Genomic DNA, 18319 nt, shown 5'->3' with positions numbered 1-18319 from the left:
TCTATGCTTTAGGGAATAAAATGTCAAATATGAAACATAAGGTATCATAAAAAAGAAAAAAAAGTTCAATAAAAGTGTACTCTATCATTTTCTCCCCTGTTCCTTAATTAATATGACATTTTAAGCATGATATTGACCATTCTCATTTGTATAATATTGCTTTCATGGTATTTTAAGTGTTAAGATGCTGCACTCCTATGAAACTTACACAAGAAAAATTTGTAGGACATTTTGAACAACACAAGTCTTCATGACTCACCATTTCCACCTCTTTCACAACATTCAGAAACAGTGACTTTCTCATACTAGTATTAGGGGACTAATCCTTTGGTTGGTTAGAATGATAAAACAAGATGGAGATCCAAAGACTTATTTGGGAAACCTATGAAATCTGTTCCAAAATCCAAGCTAGCAGCCGGTACTATATATATACAGATTTTCAAATTCAGCATATCAATTTTCCATCTGTGAAAAGGCACATAAAACTTCCTATTGCACAGATAACCATTTCAAATGATCAGTAAAATCTTTATATCTGTATTGGCGCACATCATTTTTCTAGCCTTAAACTGAACAAAATCAATAACAAACTAGCAAACAAACATGGGCCTTAGATACCCTAGATCTGTTTTAACCATTAATTTTGCATAACACTCATATTCTGACTTAAAAATTTGTCTGTTATAAACCAGAAAGGGTCATCTCATCTGCTAGCTTGGGGATATGTCGTATAAAAAAAATTGAAATCTATAATGGCTTGAAAACTATAACAGTACCCACCACAGTCTTAGCAGTTTGTAATCTAAGCCATTCTGATCTGTCTTGTTTAATTTTTTTTTCACAGAACCCACATATATATGTATATATATACATATATATACATACATACATACATACATATACATACATATATATGCAGATGTTTAATTTTTAATTCATTATTTATTACAATTTATTCACTTTGTATCCTTGCTGTGGCCCCTTCTCTTCTCCCCCTATGCCCCTCCACTTGTCCACTGGTAAAGGAGTTCCTCCTCCCCTTCTTTCTTACCCTAGTCTATCAGGTGTCATCAGGACTGACTGCATTGTCTTCCTCTGTAGCCTGTTAAGGCTGCATCCCCCAGGGGGAGGTAATCAGAGGGCCAGCACCTCCTCCCCTTACTAGGGAATCCACTTGGAGACTGAGTCTATGGGCTACATCTGAGCAGGGGTTGTAAGTCCTCTCCAGGCATTGTCCTTGGTTGGGGTATCAGTCTCTGCAGGGGCCCCAGGGCTCAGTTTTTGTTGCTGTTGTTGCTTGTTTTTTGTTTTATTTATTTTTGGCTCTGTTGGTCTCCTTTTGTAAGTCCTTTAACGTCTAGGTCTTTTTATTTCCCACTTCTTTGATAAAATTCCATGCACTCTACCCAGCAAAGTTTGGCTGTGTCTCGGTCGTTGCTTTGATACCTTGATCAGTGAGCCATTCAGGACACCTGTGCAAGCACACTGCTCTGGGAAATAGAAGTGCCCCTGAAGTACAACCTCTGCTTAAGCTCCTCTCTCACATGCCACCCTTCCAGGCAGGCACAAGGCCATGCACACTCCTGCGCTTGCGCACATGCGCCTGCAACCTTTCCTCCCTTAGCTGCGTCTGAAAAGAGTGTTGTTTAAAAGGAAAGTGTTTCTTTTTTTAAAAGATAAAAGGCACCTAAAGCCAACGGTGTTGAAAATATCAAACATAATCTCTGAAAAAGATCAATGGTGATATGTATTCATCTAGACTCCAAACCTTTCGTGATTTCCACTTACAGAGTATGACAGAGATTTTATGTAATTATAAATTCATGGAATATTCAAACTCCATTATTAACTCACAGATTTTCATGGTAAATGCAGAGCACATCATCTTCAATGGCAGCTGCGCAATGACAAGTTGCTAAAATGCATAGCTTAGAATCGTGAAAGAGGCCAGCAGGCCTACCCCACATTTCAGTTCACACTATGATCGAATTACCTCATCACATTAAACACCTTAAAAACACTGAAAGTGACTATATGATTTCATGACTTAAACCAAGCTTCATAAAAATTATTTACTCTACGTAGGATAATACGGAGTGCAATTTCTTGTCGTTCAGTTCAAAAGTAATAGGCTACTCAGCATTTCATGAAATAATTAGCAAAACTAACCTCTATTTGTATAAATATCTTGATTTGTTTTATTATTAAAATATAGTAAGTTACAAAGACATGTTTACAACTGTTATGAAGTGCAATTTCTTTTACTTTTTTGGTTTACAAAATAATGATTTCTTTGATAATTATCAAAGAAAAAAATCAATAATTTTAGGGAATAGCAAATGTAAGGAAAAGACTGCTGAAGTAAGACTGGGATCAGTCATGCATGGCTATGTAATCTCCTGGTTATTTGATCATACTTTATGCTATTTCTTGAGGTAAATAGATTTGTATTGGATGGGCTAATCAAAATATGGCAAAGAGTTGGTACCTTGTTTCAAATTCAATTCCTGCCTGAACCCATGCTCAATATATGCTGTAAAATACGATTTTATTGTTGTGGCTTGGTATGAATGGCTGTCCATATCACCAAATATTTTTCATCAACAAAATTACATTTATTCCACATCATAATTTTTTCTTTTTAAATGTTTATGATTTATTTTTTAGTGTGAAGAATTAATGAGGGTATCATTTTCTTAAATGAGAAAATAACTAAATACATGTTAAAATTCTCACACAAGGGTATCTAGACATATGCAGATTAATATTATAAACATGTGGAAGATGGAGCAGAGAATCAATATAGCCATACTATTTCAGTTTGTGGCACCATGCAGAAAGAGAAGAGTGCCCTTATCAGTGGACTTGGAAAGGGGCAGGGAGGAGACCAGGGAGGGAGTTGGGGAGGGGGAGGGAATGAGGGAGTGGGATACAGCTGGGACAAAGAGTTAACAAAATGTAACTAAAAAGAAAAATAAAATAAAAAAAATAAATAAAAAAAATAAAGAAAAAAAAGAAAAGTCAAAAAAATTAAATGTCAATAGTTGATATTTTGGAAAATAGTAAAACATTCTGATTTGCTTTAGTGAAAGCCAACAAATGTTTTTAACCAATTGGCATGAAACTAATAGTTTTCAGTGTATATGAAACAAATACTTCATCCAGTTAATTAATAATGATAAAAATTAGCTTGTGCCATTCTTTTATTGATATTCCATCCTTGCAGTCACATTTTGAACTATATCTCAGAAACTGTCAATTAAAAGCATGTTACACTCCAGGAAGCATTAAATTAAGTATTATAATAAACACTGCAATGTGTTACTTAGGAATAAATATCCACTGAACCTGTTTGTGTCAACACATGCAAACATATATTCAGCAGACTCAAATGAAAACATTCAGCTCTCCAAGCTAGGGAAGGTAAAGAGATAAGAATGCAAATCCCTTGTCTGTAAAGAAAATTATTGAAGGGTAAAAAAATGATTCTTGAAGTGCCATGAATAAAATTAAAACACTTACTGTGGAAAGATTGAAGAATGTTAATTATCCTTTGATCTGCTAATCTTCCTGATTTTGTCATCTGGCCACATTTGAGTTGATTGGAAGACTCTCTTGATTCAATCCAACAAACCATGTCTTCATTATAAATAAAGTCTAAAGTATGGATTTCATTTCTGTTGGCTGAGCTTATGGTTGTTATTTTACTTCCATTAATGAAGAAGACCTCAATTGTTTCAGGACTTGCGATTAGTAACATTGGTGGCATATCTGTAGGTTCTAGAATAAAATACAGAAGGATGTTGTTAAGGAAAAGGATCTTGTTTTTTTTTTTTTTTTTTTTTTTTTTAATGAACTAAAAGTTACTCCAATACTTACAAAAACAGCAGGAATAGAAAGAATGGTTGCATGAAAACATTTTTAATAAACTGCATTCATATCTCATTCTATGCATCTTTCACTTGCTTCCATTATACCCCAAGTCAGAAAACATGGTCTGGATTTGAGAGAAATATTGTTTACTTTCATGGATGGTAAATATTTTAAGCTCTGTTCTGTGAGTTTTTTTCTGTTGTTGTTTTGTTTTGTTTTAGCAACAATGATGTATCTGCATGACCCTTTGATATAGTTTCTGAGCTTTTCTTGGAAACAAGGATGTGTAGTTGGAAAATGAATGTGAAAGGTCAGAAATATTCTCTCTGGAGCAGAACACAGAAAACTGGCCTTCCCAGCAAGATGTCCTGGTAACCTTGACTTCTCTAGCTCTGGACTGACCCAAGAGCCAAACAATCAATGCTACATGTAAAACAAAGTTCAAGACCATGCTTTTATGCAATGCAGTTTTGGTGGTGTAGGACTGATATATTTTTGATGGGCATACTGAAATTGTCTGATGGGCATACGGGATTTTAATAACACATTTAAAGGTGGTAATAAACCTCACAGGAAAACTAGAGATGTTTACCTGACCACACTAGTGTGCCTAATCTAGGGTAGGGAGTTCAGAATTCCCCACTTCAGCTTTTGCCATGAGCTCTAGCAATGTACCGTTAAGTCTTTTGGGCTCAGATGTCAAACCTATCAGGAACTGACTTCTCAGCTTCTCATTAGTCACTGTCATCATATCCTGGCCAAGCTGTTAGCATCTCTCTCCAGACGTACGCCAGTGGCCTTTCAGCTGCTTTCCCTCCTCATAATGCTGCCTACTCTTAGTGTCTTCCATCACACCGGCTGTAATAATGCCAGCAAGACACAGTGTAGATAACAATCAACTTCTGCTTCATCCCTGCAAAGCTAACCACACAAAACAAAATCAGAACCAGTAACAGGTCTTGAGAACTTTCCTGAGCTGTCTTCTCATGACATCTTTAATGTTTTCCTTCTGACCGCAGTACTGTCACCCATTATCATTTGTTATAGTAGGTTGCACTCTGTGGTGTTCCTTTAATAATCCAGAAATACTGGATCACACAGAATACTGTCTTCTTTATACCACATTGGCTGACATTCTTACCTCATTATTTAAAAGCCACTTTTCTGATGAGGATTTCTGTTACTGCCTATAAAGATTTATTTCTCCTCCTTCTCCGTTAATTTCACCAAGTATTTTTTCTTATCATCCCAATAGCACATATATTTTAATGTTGACTTATTTATATACCTTAATTGTTTTATTTCAAACATCAAGAGGGAACGCCAAAATAATACAGTGCTCAGATAAACAAATAAAATGGAATTTTTATACAGCAGTATTTTATAAAAATATTCTGTCAAACTTTAAAACAAACACATAAAGCATAAACACATTTTAGTCTACGGAAAGACTAAATGCAGTGGCACATGCCTGTAATCCCAGATCTTGGGGAGGCAGAGACAGGTGAATCTCTGTGAGTTCGAGGCCAGCCTGGTCTACAAAACAAGTCAAGGACAGTAAAGGCTACACAGAAAAAAACTTGTCTAAAAAAAAACAAAAACAAAAACAAAAAAAGAAATGAATCTAGAAAAAAATCAAATATTCAAAAATATTATAAACACCAAGTGATCATTCTGAGCACTGTGATGAAGTAGGACCCAAAATTGCATCTGTCTTATGATGATTGATGTAAGTTATGAATCTAAATTTCAAATCAATGTTATTTAATGCCTCTTGTCATTTTTGGTGAGGATAGAGAAATTAGATCCTTTAGCTAGAAGAGATCTTTCCTGAATTAGTCTACTCTCTCCATATGTTAAAAAGGCCAATCACAGAATGTAGTTCAATGAATTTCATGAGTAGTGACATCCTTTCCTCTAAGAAATTACCTTACCCTATTCCATCAGAGTCCACATTGTCAAAGAGAACTGCAGGCTCCCAACTTCAATGGTGGCACCTGCTGGACTTGAGGCCATGCCAGGCACCAGAACTGCAGGAACCCCAGCTGGACCAGAGGCCACACGTTTACCAACTTAAGTTGCCATCCTCTGCTCAACCAGAAGCCACCTTGGCCATCAGAAGCCCAGCCCCCAACTCTGGTGGAGATCTTCTACTCAAGTACAGGCCATGCCAGCCAGAAGATCAAAGAGAAAACAGATCAAGAAAAAAGACACTCAGCAAAGCCAAACTCAGAAATAGGCAACTAGACATACGATAATTTATCCCAAATCAAGATGCCTAGATACCATTATAAGAACACACTCAACAACAGCCAAGGCAATATGTCACCTGAAGAGTCTACCTATCCTAGTATAGTAAGCCCTGAATATTCCAACCGCATGGAAACACGAGAAAATAACATTAAAATCAATTCCATGAAGATTATAGAAGTCCTTAAAGATGGAATGAATAAATCCCTTAGAGAAATGGGGGGGGGGGAGGAATTGAAAAATTCCTTACAGAAAGCCAAGTAAAAACAAACAGTTGAAAGAAATGAATTATCTAACTATTCAATACCTGAAAAGGAAATAGAAGCAATAAAGAAAAGACTGAGGGAATTCTGGAAATGAAAAATCTAGATAAGTAAGAAGAAACTACAGATTCAAGCATTGCCAGCAGAACTCAGTAGATAGAAGAGATAAAACATTGAAGATACTGTAGAATGAACAAATGTATACGGTTTTTTAAATGTTGAATCTAAAAAAGAAATACTGACACAAAACATTCAGGAAATTTGGAACACTGTGAAAAAACTAAAGCTAAGAATAATGGAAATAGAAGGAGAATAATCCAAGCTCAAAGGCCCAAATAATAATTTTTACAAAAACATAGAAGACTTGTTTTTTTCTTATATAAAAAAGAATGCCTATAAAGGGGGAAAAAAAAACAAAAGTAAAAATGCTTGCAAAACACCAAATAGATTGTAAACTGGGAGGAAAAGAAAGTCCTGTGCCATGTAACAATCAAAACACTAAGCACATTGAACAAAGAAAGAAAATTAAAAACTGCAAGGGAGAAAGATAAAGGAACGTATAAAAGCAGACCTATTGGTTCTAAACCTTACTTTTCAGTGGAGATGCTAAAAGCCGGAATGACATACTACAGATGACAGCATTGACTACTATACCCACCAAAACTTTCAGTCACCATAAATGGAGAAAACTAATATTCCATGATAAATTCAAATTTAAACATTATCTATCCATAAATCCAGTCCTACAAAAGATACTAAAAAGAAAACTCCCACCGAAGAACGTTAACTATATCCATGGAAACCCAGCAAATAAGCAATTTCACATAAGCAAAACCAAAAAGGTGCTTGTGCACGAGCATGTGCGCGGACACACACACACACACACACACACACACACACACACACACACACACTCCTGGAACCCCTGCTCAGACATAGCCTATGGCAGCTCAGCATCCAAGTGGGTTCTCTAGTAAGGGGAACAGGAAATGTCTCTGACATGAACTCAGTGGAAGGCTCTTTGACCTCCCTCCTGAGAGAGAAGCAGCCTTGCTAGGCCACAGAAGAAGACATTGCAGCCAGTCCTGATGAGACATGATAAATTAGGATAGATGGAAGGGGAGGAAAACCTTCCCTATCAGTGGACTCAGAGAAGGGCAGGGAGGATATGAGGGAGGGAGGGAGGAAGGGAGGGAGGGAGGGTGGGATTGAGAGGGAATGAGGGAGGGGGCTACAGCTGGGATACAAAATAAGTAACCTGTAATTAATATAAAAACAAAAATTATAAAAAACTAACAGCCATAACAAAATAACAGAAAGTAGCAATCATCAGTCATTGATATCTCTTAGTATCAATGGACTCAATTCCCAATAAAAAGACAGAATGCATGTGAAAACAGGATCCATCCTTCTGCTTTATACAAGAAATAGACATCAACATCAATGGTAAACATTACCTTAGAGTAAATGATTGGAAAAGATTACTCCAAGTAAATGAACTTAAGAAAAAAGCTGATAAAGCTATTCTCCTATCTAACAAGACAGACATCAATGCAAATTCAATCAAAAGAGATAGGGAAGGACACTCCATACTCATCAAAGAAAAATTCCAATTCAATTTTTAGCATCTATGCCCCAACAGCAAGGGCACCAACATTTATAAAGTAAAGCTACTATATCAACCCTCACACATTGATACTGAAGAACTTCATTATTCCACTCTCACCAATGGACAGGTCATTGAAGCATACTGGAGCTTAAGGATATTATGAACCAAACAGACCTAACAAATATCTGCAGAATATTTTCCTCAATTCACAAGAACAAGCCTTCTTCTCAGCACCTCAAGAAACATTATCCTAAACTGACCATATACTCAGAGAGAGAACAACAGAAACAATGAAAAGTGTACAAATCATGGAAACTGGACAATACTGAATGATTGCTGGATCAATGAAGAAAAAAAATTAAAGAAATGAAAGATTTCCTAAAATTCAATGAAAATGAATGCACAACATACCCAAACTTATGGGACACAATGAAAGTAAAACCAAGAGAAAAGTTTATAGCATTAAGTGCCAAAAAAAAAAAAAAGAAAAAAAAGAAATTGGAGAGAGCTCATATTAGCAATTTAACAGAACACCTGAAAAGTTCTAGAAAAGGAGTAGCAAGTTCACCTAAGAAAAGTAGATGGCAGAAAATAATCAAACTGGGGCTGAAATCAATAGATAGAAACAAAAAGAACAATACAAGAATCAAGGAAAAAACAAAGAGTTGGTTCTTTGAGAAAATCAACAGGATAGACAAACTGTTACCCAAACTAACTAGAACAGAGTGAAAGAATATCTAGATTCACAAAATCAGAAATAATGGGCTTGTGGGGGGGGGGGCAAAATAACAGGAAAAAAAAAGGAAATCTTCAAGTCATACTTTTAAAACTTAGACTCCAAAACATTGGAAAAGCTAAAGAAATAGATAATTGTATTGATAGATAGCATTTAGCAATTTAAAAGTAATATCAGGTAAACAATTTAAATAGACCTGTAACCCCCAAGAAAATAGAAGTTGTCATTAAAATGTCATTAAAAGTATCCTAACTACAAAAAGACCAAACCTGGTTGATATTAGCACAAAAATCTACCAGACTTTAAAGGAAGAGCTAACACAAATACTCCTCAAACTCTTCCACAAAATAAAAACAGAAGGAACATTGCTAAATTCATTTAATGAGAACACAATCACCCTTATGATTCAACAAAGAAAGAGAATTACACAGCAATTTTCCTCATGGACATTTTTGCTAAAATACTCAATAAAATAATTGCAAACTGAGTTCAAGAACACATCAAGAAGAACATCTGCCACAATCAAGTAGGCTTCATTCCAGAGATTCAGGGGTGGATCAAAATATAAAAATCTGTCAATGTAATCCTGCATATAAACAAACTGAAAACACACACACACACACACACACACACACACACACACACACACACACAGGAGAATCTCAATCGATGCTGAAAAAAACTTGGAAATATCCAATGCTCCTTCATGATAAAAATTTTGGAGAGATTAGGATAGGGACATACAGAAATATAATAAAGGCAGTTTACAGCAATTCAATAACCAACATCAAATTAAATGTAGAGAACCTCAAAGCTATTTCACTAAAATAATAATAATAATAAAACAGTATAAATCTGTTCACACTCTCTACATCTATTCAATATTGTAATTAAAAATAAGAATGTCAATCACTGTATTGGAGTTTTAGCTAGATCAAAAAGACAACTGAAGATTAAGAAGACATAAATTGAAAAGAAAGAACTCAAAGTATTGTTATTTTCAAGTGATATGATATCATATATAATTGACCCCTAAAGTTCTACCAGGGAACTCTTACAACTGATAATTACCTTTAGTGAATTGGCTAGTTCAAGACTAACATAAAAATAATAATATTCAGTAGCCCTTATATACAGAGATTACAAACAGGCTAAGAAAGAAATCTGGGAAACAACATCCTTCATGATAGCCTCAAATAATATAAAATATCCTGGGGTAACTATAACCAAGTAAGTAAAAGACTTGTATGACAATAACTTCAAAGCTTTGAAGAAAGAAATTAAAGAAGATATCAGAAGATGGAAAGATCTGCCATGCTCATATATCAATAGGTTTAACATAGTAAAAATGGCCATCCTACAAAGAGCAATCGTCAGATTCAACACAATCCCTATCAAAATTTCAACACAATTCTTTACAGACTTTGAAAGACCAATACTCAACTTAATATGAAAAACAAAACAAAACAAAAACTCTAGGATAACTAAAACAATCCCATACAATAAAATAACATCCAGAGGTATCACCATCCCTGATTTCAAGCTGTCCTAAAGAGCTATAGTAATAAAAATTACATGGTGCTATCATAAACACAGACAGTTAAATCAATTAAATCAAATTGAGGACACAGACATCTATCTACACACCTATAACACCTTATTTTGATAAAGAAGCCAGAAATGCAGTGGAAAAAGAAAACATATTTAACAAATGGTATTGCTGCTACTTGATGTAGAAGAATGCAAATAGATCTAAAATTATTATCTTGCACAAAACTCAAGTGCAAGTGGATCAAAGACCTCAACATAAAACCGGATACACTGACTCTAATAGAAGAAGTGGGAAGAGCCTGAGACACATTGGCACAGGAGCGAACTTCTTGACCACAACACTAATAGCCTAAGAATTAAGGACAACAACCAATAAATGGGATCTTATGAAACTGAAAAGCTTCTGTAAGGCAACAAACAGCATCAATAGGACAAAATGGCATACTACAGAGTGGGAAAGATTTTTTCCAACTATACATCTGACAGAGAGCTAAAAATCCAAACTATATAAAGAACTCAAGAAACTAGGTATTAAAAAACCAAATGATCCAATTAAAAATGGTGGTACATCTCTAAACAGAGAATTCTCAAAAGAGCAATCTCAAATGACTGAGAAACACTTAAGGAAATATTCAACATCCTTAGCCATCAGGGAAATTCAAATCAAAACTACTTCAAGATTCTATCTTATACTTGTCAGAATGGCTAAGATAAAAACACAGTGACTGCTCATGCAGGCAAGGATGTGGAGCAAGAGGAACAGGCCTCCCTTGTTGGTGGTAGTGCACTCTAGCCCACTATGGAAAACATGGTTGTTCCTCAGAACACTGAAAGTTGATCTACTCCAGACCCAGCTACACCACTCTTGGGCATATACCAAAAGGATGCTCCATCTTACCACAAAGAGACTTGCTCAACCATGTTCAATGGAGTTTTATTCATAGTAGCCAGAAACTTGAAAACATCTAGCTGTCCCTTAACTGAAGAACAGATAAATGAAATGTAGTGCATTTACACAATGGAGAATTACTTAAATGTTAAAGACAAGAACATCATGAAATTTGCAGGCAAATAGAAGAAAAGAGAAAACAAACAAACAAACAAACAAACAAAAACAAAACAACAACAACAAAAAAACAAATCATCTGAGTTATCTCACACCCAGAAAGACCAACATGTAATGTACTCACTTACAAGTAGACATTAGCTGGTAAGTAAAAGACAATCATGCTACGTGCCATAGACTCAGAGAGGCTAAGAAACAACTAGGTCTTATTGACGGTTGCCTGGTTTTCCCTGGGGATGGAAAAATAGAATAGGTTGTGTGGGTGGAGTGCAGGTGACTGGGACGGGTACAGGAGGGATCAGGCAGGGTATTAGAGTGACAGAGGCAGAGAGTAGTGGGAGAAAAGACTGGAACCAGGGAGGGTTTAGGGGGGTGATGTAGGAGTTTAGTGCCGTAGGAACTCCCTGGAATCTCCAAGAATGACCTTAGCAATATCTCCTAGCAATCAAGCCTGAACTGGGCATCCAGCCACGGAAGCTTCTTCCTATAATTTGGCCTGCCGTCAAGATGTGGTAGAGAAGTGGTTTAATGATTGTGAAGAACTTATGGGAATGGCAAACCGTTGACACGTCTACCTTCATGCTCACACCACAGGGGGTGGTGGGGAGGGGGCATGCCTGGCACGGCCTGGATGGACAGAAACCAGAATCAGGACAGGCCAGAGACCCAGTATAGACTGAAACAAGACTGGCAAAAAAAAAAAAAAAAAAAAAAAGTTAATGAAATGATACCTAACATATTCTGTTCTAGTCAAAGATCTGTGACTGCCCATTTCTCCTCAGAGGGGCTCCATCAAGCAATTAACGGCAAGTGTTGAAGAGATCCACAACCAAAAACTAGGTGTAGCCAGTGGATCCTCCAGAGAAGAGGGGAAGGAGGAACTGTAGAGCTAGAGGCATTGAGGACACCAGGAGAACATGGTCCAGAGTCAACTAAACGGGGACTAATAGGGATTCACAGGGACTGAAGTGGCAAACAGGAACACTGCATGGTCTGGGATATGTCTTCTGCATATACCTTATAAGGTTGTGTAGCTTGGTGTTCTTATGGGACATTGGAAGTGGGGTTTGTCTCTGGCTCTTGCCTGTGATTGGGCCCCTTTTCCTCCTACTGGGTTGCCTTGTCCAGCCTTGGTAGGAGGATTTATGCCTAGTCTTACTGTATCTTGTTAGGCCATGTTCAGTGGATATCCCTGGGAGGACGGTGGCCTGTTTTTTATTTTATTTTATTTATAATTATTTTTCTCTCCTAAAGGAAATGGAGGAGGAGGAGTAATGGAGGAAAAGGGAGATATATATGGAAGGGGGCCTGGAAGGATTAAAGGGACAGAACACCGAAGTCAGGGTAGGATCTAATAAATGAGAAAAGCAAAGAACAAAACAAACAAAAACAAAAACAACTCAGTAAAGTAATAGGCTTACTTTTATATTTGGAAATACTATAAAATGCCAAAATAAAATCAACAAACATGGAAAAAAAAAACAAAAAAACAAAAAAACAAAAAAACAAGGAAGTGCTCTGTGACTTCCAAAGCGGTTGTAACAGTTTACCTTCCCACCAGCAATGGAGGAGGGTTCCCCTTTCTCCACATCCTCTCCATCATATGTTGTCACTTAAGGTTTATTTTAAATTTTATTTTATTTTTATTAATTGCAGTTTATTCACTTTGTATCACAGCTGTAACTCCTTCCCCAAGCCCTGCCAATCCCACCCTTCCATCCTCTTCTTCTCCTATGCCCCTCCCCAGTTTAATGTCAGGGGCAGTCCTCCTCCCATTCCATCTGACCCTAGCCTAGTCAGGTCTCATCATGACTGGCTGCATTGTCTTACTCTGTGGACAGGTAAGGTTGCTCCCCCCTCAGGGGGACGTGATCAAAGAGCCAGCCACTGAGTTCATGTCAGAGACAGTCCCTGTTCTTGTTACTGGGAATCCTCTTGGACACTGAGCTGCCATGAGTTACTTCTGTACAGGGGTTCTAGGTTATCTCCATGCATGGTCCTTATTTGGAAAGACCCCTGTGCCCAGATTTTTTTAGTTCTGCAGCTCTCCTTGTGGAGCTCCTGTCTCTTCCAGGTTTTTCTATCTCCCCCTTCTTTCGTAAGATTCCCTGTACTCTGCATAAAGTTTGGCTTTGAGTCTAAGCATATGTTTTGATACCCTGCTAGGTAGAGTCTTTCAGAGGCCCTCTGTGGTAAGCTCCTGTCTTGTTCCCTGTTTTCTCCCTCTTCCAATGTCTGTCTCCTTTGCCTTTCTGAATGAAGATTGAGCATCTTACCCAGGGCCCTTTTTGATTAGCTTCCTTAGGTGTACAGATTTTAGTATGATTATCCTATATTATATGTCTAATATCCACTGATAAGTGAGTATGTACCATGTGTATCTTTCTGCTCCTGGGATACTCACTCTGGATGATCTTTCCTAGATCCCACCATTTGCCTGAAAATTTCGTGATTTTCTTGTTTTTAATTGCTGAGTAGTATTCTATTGTGTAATTGTACCACGATTTCTGTATCCATTCCTCAACTGAGGGACATCTGGTTTGTTTCCAGCTTCTAGCTTTTACAAAACAAACAAACAAACAAACAAACAAACAAACAAAAACCTGCTATGAACACGGTTGAGCAAATATCCTTGTTGTATACTTGAGCAACTTTTGGATATATGCCTAGGAGTGGTATAGCTGGATCTTGAGGAAGCAGTATTCCTAACTGTCTGAGAAAATGCCAGATTGATTTCCAAAGTGGATGTACAAATTTACATTCCCACCAGCATTGGAGTAGTGTTCCTCTTTTTCCACATTCTCTCCAGCATGTATTGTCGCTTGAATTTATGATGTTAGCCATTCTGATGGGTGTAAGGTAAAATCTCAGGGTCATTTTTATTTGCATTTCCCTGAAGAATAATGACTGAGAATTTCTTTAAGTGTTTCTCTGCCATTCAGTGCTCCTCTAGTGAGAATTCTCTGTTTAGTTATGTACCCCATTATTAATTAGATTACTTAATTTTTGCTTTTTAACTTCTTTAGTTCTTTATATATTCTGGATATTAGCCCTTTGTCAGATATAGGATTGGTGAAGATCATTTCACAATCTGTAGGCTGTCATTTTGTTGTGATGGCAGTGTCCTTTGCTTTACAGAAGCTTTTAAGCTTCATGATGTCCCATTTATTGATTGTTGGTCTTAGAACCTGTGCTGTTGGTGTTCTGTTCAGTAAGTTGTCTCCTGTGCCAATGAATTCTAGACTCTTCCCCACTTTTTCTTCTAACTGATTTAGAGTATCTGGTTTTATGTTGAGGTCTTTGATCCATTTGGACTTTAGTTTTGTGCAGGGTGATAAATATGGATCTATTTGCATTTTCTACATATAGACATCCAGTTAGACCAGCATCATTTGCGGATATGGTATCTTTTTTCCATTATATGATTTTGGCTTCTTTATCAAAACCAAGTATCTGATCCTCATTAAGAAAGGCAAACAGAATAGACATAGGAAGAGGGAGAAAACAAGGAACAGGACAGGAGCCTACCACAGAGGGCCTCTGCAAAACTCTACCCCACAGGGTATCAAAATAGATGCTGAAACTCACAGCCAAACTTTGGGCAGAGTACAGGGAATCTTATGAAAGAAAAGGAAGATGAAAGACCTGGAGAGATCAGGGGCTCCACAAGAAGAACAGCAAAACCAAAAATTCTGGGCCCAGGGGTCTTTGGTTAGACTGATACTCTAACCATGGACCATTCATGGATATAACCTAGAACCCCTGCACTGATGCAGCCCATGACAGCTCAGTATCCAAGTGGGTGCCCTAGTAAGGGGAATAGGGACTGTCTCTGACATGAACTCATGGGCTGGCTCTTTGGCTACCTCCCCCTGAGAGGTGTACAGCCTTACCAGGCCACAGAGGAAGACAATTCATCCAGTCCTGATGAGACCTGCTAGGATAGGGTCAGAGGGAAGGGGAGGAGGGCCACCTCTATCAGTGGACTGGGGAAGGGGCATGGGAGGAGAAGATGGAGGAAGGGCAGGATTGGGAGGGGAAGAGGAAGAGGGCTACAACACAACACAAAGTAAATAAGCTGTAATAAAAAAACAAAACAGAAAATGCTCTGTGACACTCTAAAACTAAATAGCCTAATATAGCAGACATGAAATGCTTGAGTATAAAACAATGGATAGGAAGCCTCAAAATGCCAAGATGATTTCTGTAACAAAGAAATCTCCCAGGAACCCTAGGCAAGTGGTACAACATCTCTGCTTAGTGTAACTCTGAGCTGTGATAGCTCTTGGGTTTTTCTGAAAAATCTCTTAAGTCTACACTGAGACGATGTTACACTTGCCCTCCACACTCAGAATCTACACTTAGTCTTCCTCTAATACTCCTGCAAAGCTCCTTTTCTACGTGACCTTGGAAGATTTGCAACCTGTGAGATTTTAGATTTCACAGTTTAGAGAGCCTTAGATGTCCTTGTTATCAGATTTACAAAGATATGCTGCCAGTAACGTCAGTGCTTATTGTCTTCATATGACATCTGAAATGAACTCACAGAATTTACCTCATACTCAAAATGAGCTTTTATTGAAAGCTTCTTTGCTGCAAAGATTTATGCAAATCTTAGATTTTGACAGCCACATCTTAGCTGTGAAAGAATGCTGAGCCTCCCCTGAGATTTGTCAACATAGAAATGCTTATTTGACATTGTATGCTTTCTTTTTGTAGCTGATTTTTAAATTATCAGGTGACTGATTATTTTAATTAAAAATACATGTCACAAATTTTTAAAGCTTCCTCCAAAATAACAAGAAACACCAAGAGTAAGTTAAATGGTCTATAATTTGACATGGTTTGTAATAGTTTGACCTTAAAATTACAAAATGGCATACTGGAGGAAGAACACTTAGAGTGTAAATTATGAAATACATTAAACAATAGTTATATATGTCTGCTGACTCTAGACATCTGGTGTCCTTTAGAATCTGGTGTAATGAAAAAAAGCCCCTCAAATACAGAAATTCCAAATATCATTGGAGTCTAAGAATAGGGCTCAGGCTGACTTAATGATGTAAACCAGCACTGACCTATAAAAACTGCTATCTGTGTCCACTTGCACTCTGTCTGAACACAGCTGACTAAAGAGCTCCACTAATAAAGTTAAAAGCCTGCCCGGAATAATGTGATGCCGTTACTCTGTGTCATTCTTAGAGTCAATTGAAAGTTCTCTCAGAGGAGCCTTAGGAAAACACTTTCCATGAATTCCATCACAGAGATAACCAAATCAAAGTTTAGTGAGATGTAATAAACGTTAACCTTTCACACAGAAGAGATTAAAACTCAGGAAAGAACTGGTCAACACTCCACCTTAGTGGAGAAAGCCAGATTGAATAAGCCTCTCCACTGGGATGCCAAACACATTCAGGAGATCAGTGCCATACACGTGAAATGGAAAGAGGGTTGAGCTGGGAACATGGGTCACTGGCAGAGCACTTTGAATGTAATGTTGATGCTGTGAGTTTGCCTGCTAGCACTGCCTTTCCTGTCCTACATAAGTTAAACATATGATGATAAATTTTTTTCTTAAAGTATAATGGCCAAATTAATCTCTCTTTTCACCTCCCCTCTCAGCTTAAATAATAGTATAAGGATAAGGATAATATATTCTTAAGTATTATAATACTGTATTTATGATAATTATGAGTACTGTGGTAAGTATTATAAGTATCACAATTATAAGTACTATAGTAAGTATTATAATTATCATAAGTACAGTATTATAAGAGTATGAATACTTACAAGTATCATTAGTACAGTATTATAATACTATAAAGATATTTTATCACTCATTTATAAAATTTTACAAAGAGCATAAATTAAATAAAGACTATCCAACATAAGCAATACTGGACTTAGAAAAAAAGCATTACATTGTTTGTATATATTATAATTTAGTTTGTTTTCTTTTTACTTTTACAATATAATTATGCTGAATTGACTGTGTAAACATGCTTTGTTTGTTTCACTAATTTATTTAGCATTTATAGATATTAAGTATACAAAGAAACTGAAACACATTAGTCAAACAAACCGACTTCAAGAAAAATCTAAACTGTTAGATTAAAATGCCCTCAAATAGCTACCCTTTATAATGAGGTTGGCACTTTTCATAAAAAGATGTCCACTGTCATGGATGCCAAAAATGGTGATACCCCCTTTTTTTTGTTTGTTTGTTTTTAGTGAATTTAAAAATACCCAAATATTGATGGCATTTTATGTTATTCTTGGATTAACCAAAATACAAGAATTTGGCATTCAGAAATTAAGCAAATTGTCTTATTTTAGAAGAAACAGCTATTTAAAACAAAGAGTAGATGAGTGAGGAACATATATTGGAGAGATAATCACTGTAGTCTTTTTAGTTTCCTCAAAGCAACCCATGACCGACTGACTGAAGAACTTCATAATGATAGATGGAAAAGCTGAAACAGGATATTATAGGAGTCAGACAAGTAATACTTGTACCTATTTTTTAGCAATGTGCATATTAATGACTATCAGTTAGGTGCTAATATTATCCACATAATTCATATTAGGAAATGAAAGTGTTGAGATGTTGGATAACTTACTTAAGGTTATATAGCCAGTGTATGAGAACTGGATTCAAAATAAAACAACATTAAGAAAATAGTATGGATTATTGAATGAGAGGATGACGGACAGTTTTGATTTCGGGTGCAGTGGGAAGCCAGTGATAATTAGATACGGGCCATAATTTAATCAGAACTGCACTCTAATAAGACAAAGTCAGAAATAAGAGATGTGTCAGTAAAATGCAGAGAAACGAATAAATATCCATAGACCCTCAAAAATAATTAGCTTTGTTTTTAGTAATATACATGTAATATGGTAAGGAAAATTATAAATCTCCTTCACACACACACACACACACACACACACACACACACACACACACACAC

The 18319-nt window shown here is 36.7% G+C and overlaps 1 protein-coding gene across 1 annotated transcript in view; it reads right to left on the bottom strand.

Annotated features, from left to right (window-relative positions):
- Lrp1b (LDL receptor related protein 1B) overlaps positions 1 to 18319 on the bottom strand; it is a 2073786-nt gene that overhangs the window by 1089977 nt on the left and 965490 nt on the right. The window contains exon 6 of the mRNA XM_055599725.1: positions 3523 to 3780. Within this exon, the coding sequence (XP_055455700.1) occupies positions 3523 to 3780 (258 nt within the window). The remainder of the gene's footprint in view (positions 1 to 3522; positions 3781 to 18319) is intronic.

This window comes from Psammomys obesus, unplaced genomic scaffold (assembly GCF_907164565.1).
Source record: "Psammomys obesus unplaced genomic scaffold, mPsaObe1.curated_primary_1811, whole genome shotgun sequence".
NCBI lineage: Eukaryota > Metazoa > Chordata > Mammalia > Rodentia > Muridae > Psammomys > Psammomys obesus.
Note: the sequence above shows the minus strand (reverse complement) of the source record. Positions and strands in the feature narration are given on the sequence as shown.